The following is a 20119-nucleotide window of genomic DNA, read 5'->3' as shown; positions in this document are numbered from 1 at the left end:
GTGAGAAATTTTATATTAAACGTATCAAAACGGGTCGTTTTATGTATAAGAATATAATTTGAAAATAGCTACTGGGGATGATGGACGTTGGGTGCAGCATGCATGCACCATTCCAGTTCAACTTGTCCAGTCAAAGTCCATAAAGCAGAGCTTCCTTGCCCGAACCCCCCTTCTGCAACACGAGCCTTCTTATCAGTTCATGAAACGGATCATCGTCACTCCTCTTTCCCGCCATTTATTAACGGTTAGACAAGTACAAACCTCGATCGCACTAGACCCATGTCCTGAATTTGTCCCGCGCTGCTCTGTTCTCTCCGAGAACCTGTGTGGAAAACTATTGGACCAATACCCAGATGTCAAAACGCTGAAGAAACTGCATTCGAAAATGGTTGTTGATAATCAGTTTCACTTGAATCCCTCGATTGGCATTAAACTGATGCGAGCCTACGCTGCTAACGGGGAAACTGGAGCCGCACGTCACGTATTCGACGAAATTCCTGAAAGGAATGTGGTTTTCTTCAATGTTATGATCAGGAGTTACGTGAACAACAATTTGTATCATGATGCTATTCTTGTGTTTAAATCGATGTCTAGATACAGAATTAGTCCGGATCATTATACTTACCCTTGTGTCTTGAAGGCTAGTTCTGGTTCTGGTTCTGGTTCGGGTTCGGGTAATTTGTGCATTGGCTTGCAAATTCATGGTTCTGTTGTGAAAGTTGGGCTGAATGGAAATTTATTTATTGGTAATGGTCTGGTTGCTATGTATGGAAAATGTGGTTGTTTGGTGGAAGCTCGGCGAGTTCTTGATGAGATGCCCAGAAGAGATGTAGTGTCTTGGAATTCGATGGTTGCAGGGTATGCACAAAATGGAAGGTTTGATGATGCTTTGGAAATTTGCAGGGAAATGGAGATGTTGAAGCTGAAACCTGATGCGGGTACTATGGCTAGCCTACTTCCCGCCGTGACTAACACATCAACTGAGAATGTGGGTTATGTCAAAGAAATGTTCTTGAAATTGGCTAAAGAGAGTTTGGTTTCCTGGAATGTGATGATAGCAGTTTATGTGAATAATTCAATGCCTGCCGAAGCAGTTGACCTGTATTTACAAATGGAGGCTTATGGGTTTGAGCCTGATGCAGTCTCTCTTTCTAGCGTTCTTCCTGCCTGTGGCGATACTTCAGCTCTGTTGATTGGAAAGCGGATTCATGAATATGTTGAGAGGAAAAGGCTCCGGCCAAACTTGTTGTTGGAGAATGCACTGATTGACATGTATGCTAAGTGTGGAAGCCTAGAGGGTGCAAAATCTGTATTTGATCAAATGAGGTTTCGAGATATTGTGTCATGGACTTCTATGATCTCTGCATATGGTATGACTGGGCAAGGTCATGATGCTGTGTTACTCTTTTCGAGAATGCGAGACTCGGGTCTCATTCCAGATGCCATTGCATTTGTTTCAATTCTCTCGGCTTGCAGTCATGCAGGATTGCTGGAGAAGGGGTGGTATTACTTCAAGTTGATGACTGAGCAGTACAATATAGGTCCTAGGATAGAGCATTTTGCATGCATGGTAGACCTCTTAGGACGTGCTGGCCAAGTAGAAGAGGCCTATAAATTTGTTAGAGAAATGCCAATGGAGCCAAATGAGAGGGTTTGGGGGGCTTTATTGGGTGCCTCTCAGGTGCATTCTAATTTGAGCATTGGGCTTATTGCTGCTGACCAGCTATTTATGTTAGCTCCGGAGCAGTCAGGTTATTATGTCTTGTTATCAAACATATATGCTAAGGCTGGTAGATGGGAAGATGTAAGAACTGTCAGATCAATCATGAAGAGCAAAGGAATAAAGAAAATTCCTGGAGCCAGTAATGTTGAACTTAAAGATAAAATCCACACATTTCTTGTTGGTGACCGGTCACATTTGCAGTCGAAGGAGATCTATGAAGAGCTGGATGTGTTGGTGGGAAAGATGAAAGAGGCAGGTTATACACCTGAGACTGATTCTGCCCTTCATGATTTGGAGGATGAGGATAAGGAATCCCATCTGTCTGTTCACAGTGAGAAGTTGGCCATTGCCTTTGCCATTTTGAATACTGAACCTGGCACAACAATCAGGATTACCAAGAATCTTCGAATCTGTCAAGATTGTCATGTTGCTGCCAAGCTAATCTCCAAGATTGCTGAGCGTGAAATCATTGTTAGGGATACCAATCGTTTTCATCGGTTCAGTAATGGTGTTTGCTCATGTGGTGATTACTGGTGATCTGATTTGGGCACTCATTTTTTAGTTTGATGATACGCTGGGGCTGGTTTGTTCTTATACTTGGCAATGTGATTGCCATAGTGTATACAAGGGAGGCTGCGTCAATGATATTTGGTGAAAATGGCTGTGGGTTATTTTTACCCGAGTGCTGTTGAACCCTGCTCCTTATCCTACATAACTGATGGTCTTGAGCTTCCTGATTGTCAAGGCCACCCAATAAAAACAGGCATTTTTATAATCTGTCTTGATCCATGGCAAATCAGTAACTTTTTTGGACCTCTGGTTGATATTCGGGGGGATTTGATCGATCAATTCGTGTGGGGTTGAGAAAGCACTAAATGATCTAAAATCCTTTCAACTGTTGAGTCCACTAAGAGACTCCCATGACTGCAATCAGGAAAGGCTTCATCTGAAACTTGAAGTAATGAACATTATATTTGACAACCAGCTAAATTTTACAGATAAACCGCAATGAACTTGCAAACTTCTATAAACAGCTTTTATCAACTATCCGAAACATGAAGAAAGCTAAGTAAGAAGGTTCGGTTTTCTTTTTCTCTTTATATTCACAAACATTAATTCAGATAACATCAGCTTGTGCACTTGTATAGCATGCTACACTTCAATAATTTACATAGTTTTTACTATAAATGCAAGTTGATTCTGATGTTCATTCCTTTTTCAGGGCCGTCAATCATCATTAGACTATATCTTCCCATATCTTTCTTCATGGATAGATCTAAAGCAATTCTCATATGGACCTTATTTTTTTGTATAATTTCTTTAGGATTATTCTCTGGAGATTTGTTTATTTAGAGACTGACAAGCTACTGTTTTCTCTAATAGTTTATTCACAATTTTAATTAGCACTCTGAAATTTACTCTTCCATCTTTTTAGGCAAAAAAATGTGCCTTCAAAATTTCAGTAGTAACAAACTGCATCTCGCATAATGGAGTTCTCTAAGTGCATGACAAAAAGGAAGAGCCTGTATGGATCAAACTCTAGGCAGAAATTATTAGGATGGATTAATGTATTTGGATTAATGTATCTATCTGCTGTATTGTGCAAGACTTGTCAAGACCAGCTTTAACAAGACATGCTGCTGGCCCTTCAACTGTGACACCATTTTGGCTTAAAAAATAGTTAATATTCCGATTGGGTTGTGAACTCGGTTCATGGTTTGCTGAATGATTAGATATAAAAATATGTTAGTAAAAGATGCTGTCGAACTGAACCAATGGCAAGTGATAGTGTCTAAAAACTTGCGAGATTAGAAAATTGAGGAATATGAACATTTGCTCCAAACTTTCTTACATCCGCTTAACTGACAGTAATGATAAACTCATATGACAATACACCAAATTTAGTGATTTTTAATTTTTGTTCCTGTATAAGACTTTGATCAGTAATATTCTATAAGAATAGACGAAATTTTCAACTAGTATTATTTGGAAATCGGTTACCACTCCAAGAATTTCCCTTTTTACATGGGAAGTAGCAAAAAGCTGCATTTTTACATTAGATAATTTAATAAAAAGAGACTTTATAATTATCAATAGATATTTTCTCTACAAAAAAAACGTGTAATCACCTACTCTTGATATGTCCATTCTCTCACAGCCTTCAGTCTACTATTCTTGGCCTCATGAGATTATCTTCGGTCAAACATAAATCAATTTTGAATGAGCTGTTTGCATGGGAAGGATTGAACTCTCACAAGAAACCTTTTAGACTCGATTCTCTCACTATATTTTGGATTATTTAGAAAGAAAGAAACAATCGTACTTTCGAAAGAAAAGAAGTCGACTTCAGAATCGTCACTGATAACTGATTTCATTATTTCGAGTCCACTATTTTAAAATATAACATCAAATGCTTTTATGATCTTGACTCTATAATCGATTATTTAATCGATTTATAATTTTTTTGTAAATAGGTGGTGTCCCCTGACATCTTTACTTCAATTCAACTTCATACCTTCAATTTTCAAAAAAAAAAAAAAAACATGGTTTGCTGAATGGTGAATTTTCATCAGGTTGATCCGGTAATAAAAGGATAAAATTTTTACAAATTTTTACTGGAACATATTTGCCGGAGTTTTTCCCTGCTATCCCTCTTTCCCAGGATACACAGTTCTGTTTTTTTTTTTTCTTTTCCTATTCCTAAATTCTCTCTTTACACTCTCTCCGGAAAAGAAAACCATGAATCACTAGGTTTCGGATTGTAGAAAATCTACGAGATACTGGTTCTTGCAACTACAATTACCAGTATATTGTATAAAGCAAAAGAAAGTATATTTGGTTTCAGAAATCTTTCATTCCGCTTATGGATTCTCAACTTAGGTAGTCTGAATTCGAGTTAATATGTAAATCCTATCTTCTTATATATAGAATCTTGAATTTATATCTATATTTAAGTGGAGAAATGCATGATCATTAGGGTTAATCTACATGCAGTTTTAATACAAAATATCTCTCTTGTCCACATATAATCATATATCTAATTATGTGCTAAAAAATTGGCAGTTCTTGAGCATGATCACATGCTCTTTCCTTTGACTGTAACACCCTAAGGAATATAATCACATGATCTAGCTTTAATTATAAAAGTCAAAAGGAGCTCCGCAGGCATGGCTACGTGCATCCAAATATACAAGTATATATGTATATATAATTTATATTATATTATCTTTTATGATGAAACTCAAATTCTATATAGGGACCTTTATGGACATGATAAACAGATCACAGAAATCATTCCATTTGTACATTGACCTGAAGCAATGATCTCCACAAAGAATCACGCATCAACCTTCCTGTTTCTCTCCTTCCTCCTCTTGGCAGTGCTTGTTGGAGTCTCTGCCGGAAGAAGAGGAAGAATCACTACCTACTGGGGTCAAAACGGCAATGAAGGAACTCTAACACAAGCTTGTGCTACAAAGAACTATTCTATTATCAACATAGCTTTCCTCAACAAGTTCGGGAGCGGCATAACCCCGGAGATCAACCTTGCTGGCCACTGCAACCCAGCAACCAATGGTTGCACCTTTGTAAGCGATGCCATAAGAAAGTGCCAGAAGCACGGCGTCAAGGTCTTGCTCTCTCTTGGTGGCGGCATTGGCAACTACTCATTAGCTTCAAAGGCTGATGCCAAGAGGGTAGCAAAGTTTTTGTGGAACAACTTCTTGGGTGGAAGATCTTCGACACGTCCTCTGGGCAATGCTATATTGGATGGGATAGATTTTGACATTGAGCTTGGTTCACCAAATCACTGGGCTGATCTGGCTCGCTACCTTTCCTGGTATAGCATACTAGGAAGAAAAGTGTATCTATCGGCCGCTCCTCAGTGTCCCTTTCCTGATAGACTTCTGGGTGATGCTGTTAAGACAGGAATTTTTGACTCTGTTTGGGTTCAATTCTACAATAATCCACCATGCCAGTTCAGTGGAAATAGCTCGCAGAATCTAATAAGTGCGTGGAATCAGTGGACTCAATCAGTCAGGGGAATGAAAACGAAAATCTTTTTAGGATTACCAGCGGCTCCAGCTGCTGCAGGAAGTGGATTTGTTCCGCCAGAAGTGGTGACTTCTCAAATTCTTCCGGTTATAAAGAAATCACCCAAATATGGTGGTGTTATGCTTTGGTCAAGGTTCTTTGATGGCCAAACTGGGTTTAGTTCTGCCATTAAAAGCTTTGTATGAAAGCTTTGAGTTGATGTGGTTTATTACTTGTTCTTGGTTTGAATAATAATGAAGTTGTTTGACATTTAAGATATCATTAGACATGATTTGTTCTTATTTTTGCTTAATCTGCATAACTAAACCGAGTATAATAAAGTTTTGTTTGTTACGTTTTTGGACTTTTGCTTGGATAAATGGACCTTTTACATTCTGGGTCCTTTCTGACTTGTGCATATATATATATATATATATGTATAAACAACTTTCATCTCGTAATCAAATCAGCTGACTATCAATAATAAGTAAATCCCAAAAAAGAGCTGCAGCATTTCAAAAAGATGAAGATGGAAATTCAGATCCCAAATTCAAAAATATTATTGAAAATATCTAAAATGTAAAATATACCCATCTAAATACACTAAAAGTACTTGCGTAAGCAGTTCATCTCAGAGGCATACGATTATTTCCATGCCCATGTCTCGGCTTTTCGATTAACCCTGATCAATGCATCTGGGTTCAGTCCAGCTGATCCAGTTTTACTCTCAAAGAAACAAAACACAAAAATTGGAGTTGGATGAAGACGATCTTAAAAAAAATTCTGTACTTTTGGAGGAAGTAGAAGCCATTTGGTTCCCTGAATATAATCTAGAGACAAGAAAACTTTAGCTTCAGCACCACTTAGTTGCTTAGTGTAGTCGACCCGACCTTCAGTACTAGCTCCAGGTCCTGTGCACTTATATTCTCCATGGAAAACAGTACTGCAATATTATCACATTTTATATAATTCAGTTTAAATTCTTGAAATAATTTTTAACTAAAAAGAATATTAAATATAATGACGTACTCTTCTCTTTCAGGTTTGAAGTTAGCGCTCCATCCTTTGGGATGGACGACGAGGCCCATGTCGGTAAAGGCGTAAACCACCTTTGGAGCCGCCATCCAAGCCCTTCCCAAGTATATTCCTGTTCCTGATCCTGTAATTTTACAGTGCACGAATGAATATCCGGTGCCTTCTGATTCACTATTCCTTCCTTGTGCTGTTATCACCCTTAATCTCTTATCGTCAACCACATGGATTTCTGTATTCTGCATCATTCAATCCACTTATACCATTTACTACATATATATATATATATATCACAATAACATTGTATCCATGTTCATATATATGTTTGTTGAATTTTGTTTATGTGCTGTTGAGGGTATAATTTTACTTATATGATAATATTGTACCAAATACAGGGAGGTTCCCCTTCCAAAGATGGAAGTCAACAGTTCCTTCCACGTAGCAATCCTTGAAGAAGTGGAAGCCTCTGTCGTCACAAAGTGTGTCTTGGAAGCCGATGAATCTGCAGCAGTAGAATGCAGCCCAGTTTCCGTTGGCCTTTTAGTCTTTGAACAGTCTGGCCTTGGCGAAGAATTCTGAATCAAGAATTATATGTCGAATTCAAGAAATCATGAAGTGAATAAAAAATAACTCAATCAATTATTTATGCATGGTATATAAGCATGTAATGCATTACTTAACAATTATAATGAGATTAACAGACATGAAGTAATCAGGCAAGGCGATAAGGGTAGCACTTTCAAATTTTCCCATCTCTGCTGCAGTATCATCAAACATAATTCTCGGCTGTCTTCCCAGGTTCTCCGAACAACGTAATGAACGGCTTGTTTCTGTCAATACAGACTTTCTCACTGTAATACAGACTTTCCTGCAGGTATGCTCTTGATGGCTTCATTTATGGTCTTCAAATCTCCACAACATCCTTTTTAACCTTGATAATTGTAGGCTCAACCTCTGCTTCTGCCAGGACAGGGTCTAAGGCGCCTTTTCTATCCGCAGCAGGCTTTACATTCTCATTAAACCAGCTCTCTATTTTGCCCTTTTCTGCCGAGATTGTTGTTGATTCGTTCGGTCTAACAATTGTAGAAACCATTATAATCATCAAAAGGGTGGCTCCATAGCCATAGTTTTTGGGATGTAGAGTTGCCTGAAAACATGAGAGGCTTAGAGTGATTCTTGGGAAACTTGAATTTGGGATTTAGACTGATATCTTTTGTTATTTAATTAACTCCTGAGCCTACTCCATTTTTGTTTTCCAGTAAATACAACCTAATGGAGAACAACAGTATAAGATATAATATAATACTTGGTCCAAAAAGAAAAAATAATAATATAATTATTCCAAGGTACTAGTGTAAATTATAATCAACAAAAGGGTTATTTCATGAATAAAAAATATATACTACAGTTTTAGAACTAAACTAACTAACTCGATCATAATGTATATACATCATAAATTTTCTGTAAATACTAAAATTATATAATTTTGATAAAAATTAATAAAAATATAAGTATTTGAATATTTAATAGTGTTTGAAAAAAATTCAGATCGTAATAATAATTTTAAAATTCTAAATCTTTATTTTTATTTTTTTGTTAATCTTTTTGATTGATTACTATCTTTTATATTATAGTTCTACATGTCTAATCTATACGTATATAAAAATTATTGTCTAATACGATATTATTGTCTGGTACATTACTTTAAACTGAGACCAGAAGAAAGTAATTAGTATGTGATTATATGAACAAGTCAAAGGAAAACAAAAGGAAAGAAACACCTTAGTAAATGTAGGAAAATTGGAAAGTGTAACAGTTCTTCATGCCTAAAAGTAGAAGCCAGAAGAAAACTGAGGAACCACAAAAACATCAGTCTAAATCCCACATGCAAGTTTTCCAAGAATCACTCTGAGCCTCTCATGTTTTCAGGCAACTCTACCTCCCCAAAAACTATAAGAGATGTGGGTATACCCTCTCTTGCTCACATAATCAATCAATTCATCAAGCAGCTAAGAAATATAAACATGGGGATTTCAACAAGATCCAGACACAACCATGGCTTTGAAGCCACCCTTTTGATAATTGTAATGATTGCCACAATCATTAGACCGAACGAATCAACAACGATCCCGGCAGAAAAGGGCAAAATAGAGAGCTGGTTTAATGAGAATGTAAAGCCTGCCTCGAATAGAAAAGGCACCTTAGACCCTGTCCTGGCAGAAGCAGAAGTTGAGCCTACCATTATCAAGGTTAAAAAAGATGGTAGTGGAGATTTCAAGACCATAAATGAAGCCATCAAGAGCATACCTGCAGGAAACAAGAAGAGGGTAATCGTTTGGATTGGAAGCGGTGACTATAGTGAGAAAGTCTGTATCGATCGAAACAAGCCATTCATTACTTTGTTTGGAGAACCTGGGAAGACGCCAAGGATTATGTTTGATGATACCGCAGCAGAGACGGGAACATTTGAAAGTGCTACCCTTATTGCCTTGCCTGATTATTTCATGGCTGTTAATCTCATTATAATCGTAAGTAATGTATTACATACTAGATACTATATATAAATAATTGATTGAGTTATTTTTTCTCCACTACATGATTTCTTAAACTCGACATATAATGGTTGATTCAGAATTCTTCGCCAAGGCCGGACTATTCAAAAACTAAAGGGCCACAAGCTCTTGCAACGAGGATCGACGGAAACTGGGCTGCATTCTACAGCTGCAGATTCATCGGCTTCCAAGACACACTGTGTGACGACAGAGGCTTCCACTTCTTCAAGGATTGCTACGTGGAAGGAACTGTTGATTTCATCTTTGGAAGGGGCACCTCCCTGTATTTGGTACAATATTATCATATAAGTAAAATTATACCCTCAACAGCACATAAACAAAATTCAACAAACATATATATGAACATGGATACAATATTATTATGATATAAATATGTAGTAAATTGTATATGTGAATTGAATGATACAGAATACAGAAATCCACGTGGTTGATGATAAGGGATTAAGGGTGATAACAGCACAAGGAAGGAACAGTGCGTCGGATTCCACTGGATATTCGTTCGTGCACTGTAAAATTACAGGGTCAGGAACAGGGATATACCTGGGCAGGGCTTGGATGGCCGCTCCTAAGGTGGTCTACATCTACACCGACATGGGCCCCGTCGTCCATCCTGAAGGATGGAGCACTAATTTCAAACCTGAAAGAGAGGAGTATATCACTACAATCAATATTCTCTTTTTGATTAAAAATTGTTTCAGAAATCTAAACTGAATAATATATACAATGTGATATTGCAGTACTGTTTTCTATGGAGAATATAAGTGCACAGGACCTGGAGCTAGTACTGAAGGTCGCGTTGACTACACCAAGCAACTAACCAATGCTGATGCTCAAGTTTTCTTGGCTCTGGATTATATTCAGGGAACCAAATGGCTTCTACCTCCCCCAAAAGTATAGATTCGTTTTGATGATCATCTCCATCCAACTCCAATTTTTGTCTTTTATTTCTTTGAGTGTAAAACTCTATTAGCTGGATTTAACCCAGATCGATTGATCAGGCTTGATCAAAAAGCCGAAACATAGGCAAGGCAAATAATTATATGCCTCTGAGATGAACTGCTTAGGCAACTACTTACAGTGTACTTAGATGGGTATATTTTACATTTTAGATATTTTCAATAATATTTTTGAATTTGGGATCTGAATTTCCATCTTCATCTTTTTGAAATGCTGTGGGGAAACTGGCGACAGCAGAGGTAGAAAAATATTGTAAACATCAACTGTGTTAAGATCCATCTACTAGGTAATAAAAAAGGCCTTCTTGGAGCAATCTCAAATGACCAACTTTCATTCTGCCATGACTCCTATGCTCAGGAAAAGCACACCAAAAGCTCAAAGCTAGACAATCCCTATTCTCCGCACACCCTCAAGAATCATAACACAAGTGCATTACAAAGAAAATAAATAAATGGATGGGAACAAATCCATAAATATCACAAACATTAAGTCTTAACTAGGAATTAACAGAGAGCATACGTAGATTAGGAAGGTGAAAATCATGTAAAGTAGCTTCTGATCCTCTTGATTTCATGAGAAGATTGAAACTCGTTCCATGTTCAAACAAAACTCTGTATTTCATTGACCTTTTCTTATGCTGAGTTTAGCCAATTCTAATAAATCAGGATCATAACCAAACAAAATTTAGATCAAGCAAACAAAGCAGTCATCGCTTTTGTTGATCTCAAAAGAACATTCACAGATTAAAAGTTAGAAAGACTTTACCACTCGAAGCCCAGATTCCACAAGTGAAGACTTTCTCCTGCTCGGCCTCTGTTCTTTACTCTCCTTCTGAATCTAAGGTTCCCCGAATTTTTCTCAATAAAAGGTTCCCATTTCCTCAATCGTTCCAAAAACCTGGCAACACTTTCCCCTAAACCCTAATTCAAAAACCTTTCTCCTCTCCTTCGTTCTGCATTCCCCCAATCCAAAAACCCCGTCTGCTCACACAAACCTTCGAAAACCAATGCCTGCCTCCTCTATCTTCCCAAACTGCCTTTCTCTACTCCCTCTTTCTTGTAATCTCAGTCTCTTTCCCTCAATCTCACCCCAAACTTATCTCCTTTCCCTCGGCTTGCTCCCTCTAATCTGCTCTTCTCTCTTTTTTCTTCTATTTTTTTCACTCTGCCAACGGATCTTCCACTTTCCAAATCGCCAAACACCTCCTCTTATAGATTCTGTTCTCTCCTTCTCTTGGCCCGTTCCAACTCCTATTTTGGGCCTTTCCCCAGCAGATTTCGCGCGCCAGCACCTCCATTTCTGTTCCGCTCTCTTCTGTCTTCTTCTTCTTTCACGTCAAACTTCCGAGCAGCTCCTCTTCTCTGATCTTTCTCTTCCCGCGTCACCTTCTCCTCTGTCTCTTTTCTCTGTTTTCCCGCCTCTCTTTTTGTCCCGCTCGTCTGCGTGCTTCGGTCGATTAGCAGCCGAATGAGTGTAAGGCTAAAACGGCACCGTTGTTGTTTCAGGGGAAACGGTTTTCGGGTTTGGTAACGGACTTTGGGTCCGAATATATTTGGGCTTTAAAAACATTTAAGGATGGATAACAAAAACTTTAGGCCCAATTATATATAATGATAATAATAAATTTTAATATTTTTAAAAGTAGTTTAAAATAAATATTTAATTCATTGTATATGTTAATCCTGAATTCTTAGGGTTTTTATTTTAACAATAAGTTCATGGGCGCAGTGTCAAACCGAAATACCCAACAAAGATTAGCTCTCTAATACGACTACCGTGTTACAACTTCACTCCAATCACTAGCCTTGCCTTCAGTATCTCCCTTCTTGGGGTTAAGGTAATAACTTCAGGCATGACCAACTCGTATAGTGTCATGGGCAGTGTGTAGCAAGTTCGAGAAAAAATTTACCATCGTATGACTGACCGCCGATTACTAGTAATTCTGATTTCGTACAGGCGAGTTGCAGCCTGCAATCGGAATTGAGGACGAATTTTTGGAGTTAGCTCACCCTTACAGGATTGCGAGTTAGCAAATGATGACAATGCACGGATTCAATGTAGATTGCAAAAACTTTGTTGTTCCATTTTAGAGAGAGTTAAGAAAAAGAAAGTAAAAAAGAAATTTCGAGACCTGATAGTTCTGAGACCATTTATTTGACAACGTAGTTTGAATTAATCTTGTAATTTTTTTTTACTAGAAATTTTTACGTTTCTAATAGGTAATACATAAACATAAATGATAGTATAAAAATAAATAGTATTTAAATAAGAATAAATAGAAATACAACTGAATTTAAACTTAAGTAGCAGTTAATCTTATATTAACTGTAAGTAATATAAATAATTAACTTCAGAGCAAAAAAAAATTTATTAACTTGGAAGAAATAGTACAAATTATTCGAGAGAAGATTTACACCAGAACAAAAATTAAACTTTTGGGGGAGGTAGCAGCCATTTGGATGCCTGGATATATTCAAGAGTCAAGAAGGTTCTTGCTTCAGCATCAGTTAATTGCTTCGTGTACTTAACCCTGCCGACATGACTAGCTCCAGCTCCCGTACACTTGTATTCTCCGTAGAAAACAGTACTGCACATCAAAAGATTAACTCTGAAATTAATTTTATGTTCTTTCTTCTGTAATTTATTATAAATTTGAGTCAGAACTGTGTATTCGTATTCTAAGAGAAGATTATAGAGACGAAGAATTGATTACTGTGCACGTTCGGGTCTAAAGTTATGGCTCCATCCTTCGGGATGAACCACATTACTCATGTCAGTGTAGGCATAGACAACCTTTGGAGCAGCTCTCCATGCCCTTCCTAAGTATATTCCTGTTCCTTTCCCTGTTATTCTACAGTGAGCGAACAAATATCCGGTGGATTCCTTGGCACTATTTCTTCCTTGAGCAGTTATCACCCTCAATCCATTCGTCTCAACAACGTGAATTTCTGTATTCTGCATCGTTCATTAACATAATATTTATATAAAGATTTTAACTAATAAACCACTGTATTAATATATTAATAGTGATAATTAGTTTCGTTCTAATAATATTGTAGTACTTACCAAATATAAGGAGGTTCCTCTTCCGAAAATGAAATCAACAGTTCCTTCGACGTAACAATCCTTGAAGAAGTGGGAGCCTCTATCGTCGCATAACGTATCCTGGAAGCCAATGAATCTGCAGTTATAGAACGCAGCCCAGTTTCCATCAATCCGCATTGCAAGAGCTTGTGGCCCTTTAGTCTTTTTATAGTCAGGCATTGGCGCCGAATTCTGGACCAAGAAATTAACCATTGTAATTAGGAAGACGACGTTATCGAATTTAGGAATTGTGCTCGGACAAAATTAGAGTTACTTACGACAATAACGAGATTAACAGCCATGAAGTAATCAGGCAGGGCTATGAGGGTAGCGCTGTCAAAGGTTCCACGTTTTTCTGCGGTGTCATCAAACAGAATCCTTGTCAGTTTGCCAGGTTCTCCATACAAGGTAATGAATGGTTTGTTTCTATCGACACAGACTTTCTCGTGGTAATCTCCACTTCCGATCCAAATAATTACGCGTTTCTTGTTTGCTAACGGCACACTCTTGATCGCTGCATTTATGGTCTTGAAATCTCCAGCCCCATCTTTTCTGACTCTTATGATGGTCGGTTCAACCTCTGCTTCCGCCAGGAGAGGGTCTAAGGTGCCTTTTCGCTGCGAGGCAGGCTTGACATTCTCCTTGAACCAGCTCTCTAATTTTTTCCCATCAGAAGGGATTGGTGAGCGCGATGTAACGACTGTGGCAGTCGTTAAAATTGCCAAAATAATGGCTTTAAAGCCATAATTGGATCTGGATCTTGTTGAGTTACTCATATTAATTTTACTAGTAGTTAAACTAATTGATTTAGAGAGCAAGAGGGTATTTGCTTGTACTATATATAGGTCTTCGATATGGAATTGCCAGGTCGTGACACGAGAGACTTAGAATGATTCTCGCAAAATTTGCTCTTCGATTTTAACTGATTCTTTTCATTCTGCGATTCCTCCATTCTTTTTTCTTCTGACTTCTATGTTTAGGTATGAAGTTTTCTTGACATTTCACTTTCTGTTTTTAGCAGGTCTCCTCCTGATAATCAGTTAACGGTAGGATTCATGTCATCATCACCTTATAATTCTACATATGGTAAGAAGTCATATGTAGCATTCTTTTTAAATCAAAATTTATAATTAAATGAATAAGTTTTTAAGCCTAAATATAAAATTAACAGAGACCTAAAGGGTAAGAAAGTACTCTCCAAACCCACGACCTTATAATACAGTAGTGTATAAGCAACATTTTATGATAACAGAGATATATATATATATATTAATATATATGAATGTAACAATGTGACATGAAGCCAGCTGAAGACCGGAAAACTACAGACCCTATAATTTTTCAAACTGGGAGTTTTGGTCTGCAGAAGTACATTAAAGTTTATATAACTTTCCAGGATGGGATAAGTGTATCACAAATATGAACTAAGTACATTTTGCTGCATAGTGGGAAGGTGATACAAATCAAAGATGGAATTCGAAACCCATTAATCTTCGTCGTGATTAATGTTCTTTCGTTTCAGAATAGCCGATTAACGCGAAAATCCGTATAATTAAATTAATTTGTTTACAAAATAAGCATCAATATGTATTTTTTTGGACCTTCTCTGGTGAATTCAGTCGGTATGAATTTGGCTGCCGATGCTTCAAGCTTCTCTTCTTCTTGATTCTGCTTCAGTTCTCATCTTTTCTGGTTTTTTTGGGTCTTATAAAGTCATCTAGGCTTTATTTAGTCATGCTCTAATTCATCCTACATCTGAACTGAATTCTTTCGGGTTAAAGAATCTCTTCTTGTTGCCTGGTGAGACCGCGAGCACCGGTTTGGCAATTTAACAGTAATGACCCATTTCTCTGCTCAATTGAAGAAGTTTCAAATTCTTTCAACTATTATCAGACAATCATGAAAAATAGTTAACTGTTCTATCATATTTTTTTACAAAAGAAAAAAGAAGGGCGTGGACCATGGTCCAAGAAATATCACATGAATATATATATATATATACATAAGATTGACTTATTACTAGGCATGTGAAAAATAGAATTCATACTTGCTAAATGTAGAATCCAATAGGAGGAACCGCAAAATTAGTCTAAATCTCTTATCAAATTCTGCAAGAATTAATCTCAGCCTCTCATATCAAGAGCCAAATCTTTCTCTCCGGTCCCTATAAATGATCTGCGATTAGCCTCTCTTGCTCACCCAATCAGGTTGAAACATGGGAATTTCAACAAGGTTGAGACACAATTATGGCTATAAAGTCATTATTCTGACAATTTTAGTGATTGCTACAATTGTTAGACCAAATGAATCGACACAAATCCCGGCCAATAAAAACCAAGTGGAGAGCTGGTTCCATGAGAATGTGAAGCCTGCTGCGGCGAGAAAAGGCACCTTAGACCCCGTCCTAGCAGAAGCAGAAGCTGGAGCTACTATCATCAAGGTGAAAAAAGATGGAAGTGGAAATTTCAAGAGGATAAATGATGCTATCAAGAGCGTACCATCCGGGAACAAGAAGAGAGTAATTATATGGATTGGAGCTGGAGATTACTTTGAGAAAGTCATCATTGATAAAACCAAACAATTCATTACCTTATATGGAGAACCTGGAAAGACACCAAGAATCATGTGGGATGATACAGCAGCTGAACTTGGAACGTTTGGAAGTGCTACGCTTATAGCCTTACCGGATTATTTCATGGCTGTTAATCTTATCATAGTGGTGAGTAATGAATTCCGTACATATGTTGCTGTTCTTTTGTTGGGAAAATAAATTTCCAATACGCACACAATTTTTATATAATAACACATTGTTTCTTGATTCAGAATTCTTCACCAAGGCCTGATTATAAGAAAACGAAAGGGCCACAGGCGCTTGCGATGAGAATCGATGGGAACAAGGCTGCATTCTACAACTGCAGATTCATTGGCTTCCAAGACACATTGTGTGATGATAGAGGCTTCCATTTCTTCAAGGATTGCTACGTTGAAGGAACTGTTGATTTCATTTTTGGAAGAGGAACCTCCTTATATTTGGTACGATATAATATCCTCACCATACATATATAATGATTAGATTACATGCAAACACGTACATTTATCATATGGTTAAGATTACATATATATATATGTAACAATGCCGTTTGGGTTGATTGAATGATTCAGAATTCAGAAATGCACGTGGTTGATGATAAGGGATTAAGGGTAATAACAGCGCAAGGAAGGAACAGTCCAACAGATACCAGTGGATATTCGTTCGTGCACTGTAAAATTACAGGGTCGGGAACAGGAATATACTTGGGCAGGGCTTGGATGGCGGCTCCGAAGGTGGTCTATGCCTACACCGAGATGGGCAATGTCGTCAATCCAGAAGGATGGAGCAATAATTTCCAACCCGAACGCTCAAAGTAATCATTTTTCCGTGTACTTTTTATTCATACTATATATTTATGGGGGATTCAATCAATTCTTCTTCATTTGTACAAAAGGGTGAACATTAATCTGAAGTATACGTAACATTGCAGGACTGTTTTCTATGGCGAATACAAGTGCACAGGACCTGGTGCGAGTACCGATCATCGGGTTAAGTACACCAAGAAATTAACTGATGCAGAAGCTCAAAAATTCTTGGTTCTTGACTATATTCAGGGATCTCAATGGCTTCTGCCTCCCCCAAAAGTGTAAACCAGTCTATTAAAGTTTATATCTGAATTTGTTGATTTTTAAGGTTAAACCCATAAATTAGAAGTAATAAATATGGGTTTGAGCCAAACTGCTCAGGCCATTGTATGTGCTAGAAAGTGTACTTGATAATTTAATGTTGGTTTTTCATTCTTTCAGACAGGGAGTAAACTCAACAAAAACGTCCATTAAAGTTAATATAATGAGATGAACATGCCGAATAAACCATCAACTAAGAAGCAAGCATCAGACGGTAAAAAATAAAAGGATTTAAAGACTAAGACCAGCAGCTAAACATTCTAGCACACCCACATGTAGTATATAACAGCCCAGATTCAAGCAATCCATGTGGTACTGTAAGGTACAACTGTTAAAATACAATGTAATAAGTTTGTTAGGCTTAAACCAGTTATCTTGTAGTTAACTCAGAGCTTCAGATTCTACATATTAACAGGTAAGCAGACAAATCTGGAAAAGGAATGAATAAAAAATGGCACTTAAAGCGCCGGGAAAAGCCTGAATTGCCAGGACAGGACGGGAGCAGCACTTCCCTGTCTCTGCCTCTTTAATTTGCTCTGTTTCTACCTTTTCTTTCTGTAGTCTAACTCCAATACTATTTTTCTATTTACTTCAAACTCTATCTTAATAATTTTTAGGACTTGAATTAAGACTAATTATAGGTTTTATTCATGATATAATGTTTAATTGATTCCTAATTACTGCTGTCCCAATTGATTAAATTTCAGTAAAAATAAACTGGCATTTCTGATAAGCTTAAACTCTTGGGATAATCAATTACGATTATTAATTTTTTCCAAGAAAAAATTATTTCTTAGTGAGTATATTGATATACAGAGACGAAGATCATTCTTTTTTGCAGAAATACATATAGACAGTGTTCTTGTTAGGTAGGGTAGTTGGATCATAATTTTTAAGCACCAGCTCATAAATATTTCTCCTTCAGGCGTTTGGGAACTCTATAAAAGGGGGCTACCATGTTAACAATGGTGCACATCAAACACTGAACTGGCTATCAGTTTCCGACAAAAAAAATGGCCGGTAAAGCTCGAGTTATTCTCTTTTCCCTCGTAGTCCTAACCCTAATCGAATCCTCTCGTGCCGGTTCCGGCATTGGTACCTACTGGGGGCAAAACACTTTTGAGGGAAGCTTGAATGATGCATGTTCTAGTGGCTTGTATTCCTATGTTAACATAGCTTTTCTTAACACATTTGGTAGCGCTCAAGTTCCTCAACTCAACCTAGGAGGTCACTGTGATCCAAGATACGGTCAGTGCGTAGGGCTTACGACAGACATTCTTAATTGTCAAAAACTAGGAATCAAGGTGATGCTTTCTCTTGGCGGTCCTACTGGTACATATACTCTAACTTCCACGGAGGATGCCAAAAACCTCGCAATTTATTTATGGAACAACTTCCTGGGTGGACAGTCGGCTACTCGCCCTTTCGGTACTGCGGTGTTGGATGGTATTGATTTCGATATAGACCTAGGTTCGAATCAATATTACAGCGATCTTGCAAGGTTTCTAGCAGATTATAGCAAACAAGGGACAAAGGTGTATTTATCAGCGACGCCTCGTTGTACATTTCCCGACAGTTATATGGGAACTGCGATTTCAACCGGCCTTTTTGATTTTATCTGGATCAAGTTTTACAACAATCCTGCATGTGAGTATGCTGTTGGTAATATCCAAAGCCTTACCAGTGCCTGGACCAAGTGGACTTCATCGGTACCTTCAAGCACTATGTTTTTAGAATTACCGGCATCAGCTGATGCAGCGACGAGTGGTTTCATTCCCACAGATGTTTTAATTAATCAAATTTTTCCCCACGTAAAGACGTCTCCCAACTATGGAGGAATAATGATTTGGTCAAGGTACTATGATAGTTTAAGTGGATATAGCAAGAGCGTCAAAGGAGATGTACCTCAGCAAATCGAGCTCAAGTCTTCTTTGGAAGACGAAGGCCGATCTTGCTCCTCTGCCTAGTGTGTTGTTCGGCACGTTTTACTTTTTCGATCATCGACTTCTATGTCTGCTCAAATAATGTAGCTCAAATAAAAAAGACATGCTAAATAAGAAATCTTCTTTTCACAGTAAACGATTTCGTTGTAATGTCATTTTTTTTTTCATATTTCAGTTGATTATTACATGTTTCTTTTTAGTCTTTTCTTTATTCTCGAAGAATTCCGAACACATATATTTAACTAAGTAATCAAACCATTGTCTTCGTACGCTGCGATCAAACACAGAATCAAACTCTCGCTTTACTCTTAAATCGGGAGAAAGTAATCAGTAAGTTCAGACTCGTCATACTAATTATTCTCTTACCTGCAACTCCCTCACCTCTTCTCTGTTTTTCTCCATCATCCCTTGGCTCGTATTCGATTTTCGTTAAGCTAACTTCGGAGAACTGCCTGCTTCGTAATCATCCTTGCTTACCAAAAATGTTAGCTTGCTCAAGATTTAACCAAAACTATACAACATAAATTTATCCATCCCGAAGCCTACTTCGAAGAACTACCTGCTTCGTAATCATTCTTTTGATGTTTCGATTTGTTTGCTTAGTTTACCATATTGCATCATGTGTTAACATGTATAAATCCCTTGGACTGGAGGAAAAAACAGGGCAAGGAAAACTGTTCGAGCTGCTTGCGTACCCCAAGTGAAGTATGGAGTCAAACATAGTTCATTATTTGTTTGTAGTTAAACAAGCTTGTCTATAAATAGCATATCTAACTATTTCAGTGTTTGTAATTAATTTTTTCTTTGTAATTCTAGTCGATAGGGCCTCGATTTAGATATGCAATTGAGATGTTATATAACAATATTGTGTACACACGTATATGTTCATATATGCTGTTCATCAATATTGTGTATACGTATCGATGTTAAGTGCTATAACCATGCTCCGCCTAATTGTATCCCTCATTCTTTCTCCTTCTACCTACTCTTCATGCATTTGCATGACGATTCGGGGGCATGACTCATGTTAAAAGCTTGAATTGGGTTTGCTTTTCTGT

At 37.6% G+C, this 20119-nt stretch overlaps 6 protein-coding genes and 1 pseudogene across 8 annotated transcripts; 5 read left to right on the top strand and 2 right to left on the bottom strand.

Annotated features, from left to right (window-relative positions):
• Nucleotides 1-63: 63 nt before the first annotated feature.
• Nucleotides 64-3143, top strand: LOC110823323 (Tetratricopeptide repeat (TPR)-like superfamily protein). Its single transcript, XM_022053684.2, has 2 exons — nucleotides 64-2800; nucleotides 2946-3143. Exon 1 carries the CDS (start codon nucleotides 200-202, stop codon nucleotides 2258-2260), a length of 2061 nt encoding a protein of 686 aa, XP_021909376.1. The 5' UTR covers nucleotides 64-199; the 3' UTR covers nucleotides 2261-2800; nucleotides 2946-3143.
• Nucleotides 2709-6115, top strand: LOC110823324 (hevamine-A-like). 2 transcript variants are annotated; one of them, XM_022053685.2, is made up of 2 exons: nucleotides 2709-2800; nucleotides 4980-6115. In XM_022053685.2, the coding sequence occupies exon 2, from the start codon at nucleotides 5044-5046 to the stop codon at nucleotides 5959-5961; it is 918 nt and encodes a 305-aa protein (XP_021909377.1). In that variant the 5' UTR covers nucleotides 2709-2800; nucleotides 4980-5043; the 3' UTR covers nucleotides 5962-6115. The 2 variants fall into 2 exon arrangements, with proteins under 2 accessions (XP_021909377.1, XP_088067447.1); XM_088211321.1 differs by having other exon boundaries at nucleotides 2713-2800; nucleotides 5005-6115.
• Nucleotides 6116-6291: 176 nt separating this feature from the next.
• LOC110823327 (putative pectinesterase 63) lies at nucleotides 6292-8761 on the bottom strand (annotated as a pseudogene). Its single transcript, XR_015816299.1, has 4 exons — nucleotides 7469-8761; nucleotides 7174-7362; nucleotides 6785-7026; nucleotides 6292-6698 (listed from the first exon to the last, which is right to left on the bottom strand). The product of XR_015816299.1 is annotated as a putative pectinesterase 63 (transcript).
• Nucleotides 8762-8811: 50 nt separating this feature from the next.
• Nucleotides 8812-10630, top strand: LOC110823328 (putative pectinesterase 63). The gene is made up of 4 exons (XM_022053687.2): nucleotides 8812-9315; nucleotides 9420-9629; nucleotides 9769-10010; nucleotides 10098-10630. Exons 1-4 carry the CDS (start codon nucleotides 8812-8814, stop codon nucleotides 10255-10257), a joined length of 1116 nt encoding a protein of 371 aa, XP_021909379.2. The 3' UTR covers nucleotides 10258-10630.
• A 2036-nt stretch (nucleotides 10631-12666) lies between these two features.
• LOC110823231 (pectinesterase PPME1-like) lies at nucleotides 12667-14215 on the bottom strand. Its single transcript, XM_022053578.2, has 4 exons — nucleotides 13680-14215; nucleotides 13384-13593; nucleotides 13031-13272; nucleotides 12667-12904 (listed from the first exon to the last, which is right to left on the bottom strand). The coding sequence occupies exons 1-4, from the start codon at nucleotides 14175-14177 to the stop codon at nucleotides 12745-12747; spliced, it is 1110 nt and encodes a 369-aa protein (XP_021909270.1). The 5' UTR covers nucleotides 14178-14215; the 3' UTR covers nucleotides 12667-12744.
• A 1369-nt stretch (nucleotides 14216-15584) lies between these two features.
• On the top strand, nucleotides 15585-17237 carry LOC110823229 (putative pectinesterase 63). Its single transcript, XM_022053576.2, has 4 exons — nucleotides 15585-16120; nucleotides 16225-16434; nucleotides 16564-16805; nucleotides 16923-17237. The coding sequence occupies exons 1-4, from the start codon at nucleotides 15617-15619 to the stop codon at nucleotides 17080-17082; spliced, it is 1116 nt and encodes a 371-aa protein (XP_021909268.2). The 5' UTR covers nucleotides 15585-15616; the 3' UTR covers nucleotides 17083-17237.
• An 839-nt stretch (nucleotides 17238-18076) lies between these two features.
• Nucleotides 18077-19197, top strand: LOC110823423 (acidic endochitinase-like). Its single transcript, XM_022053798.2, has one exon. It carries the CDS (start codon nucleotides 18132-18134, stop codon nucleotides 19083-19085), a length of 954 nt encoding a protein of 317 aa, XP_021909490.2. The 5' UTR covers nucleotides 18077-18131; the 3' UTR covers nucleotides 19086-19197.
• Nucleotides 19198-20119: the final 922 nt, after the last annotated feature.

This window comes from Carica papaya, chromosome 9 (genome assembly GCF_054855325.1).
Source record: "Carica papaya isolate Zhongbai chromosome 9, ASM5485532v1, whole genome shotgun sequence".
NCBI classification, from domain to species: domain Eukaryota; kingdom Viridiplantae; phylum Streptophyta; class Magnoliopsida; order Brassicales; family Caricaceae; genus Carica; species Carica papaya.
Note: the sequence above shows the minus strand (reverse complement) of the source record. Positions and strands in the feature narration are given on the sequence as shown.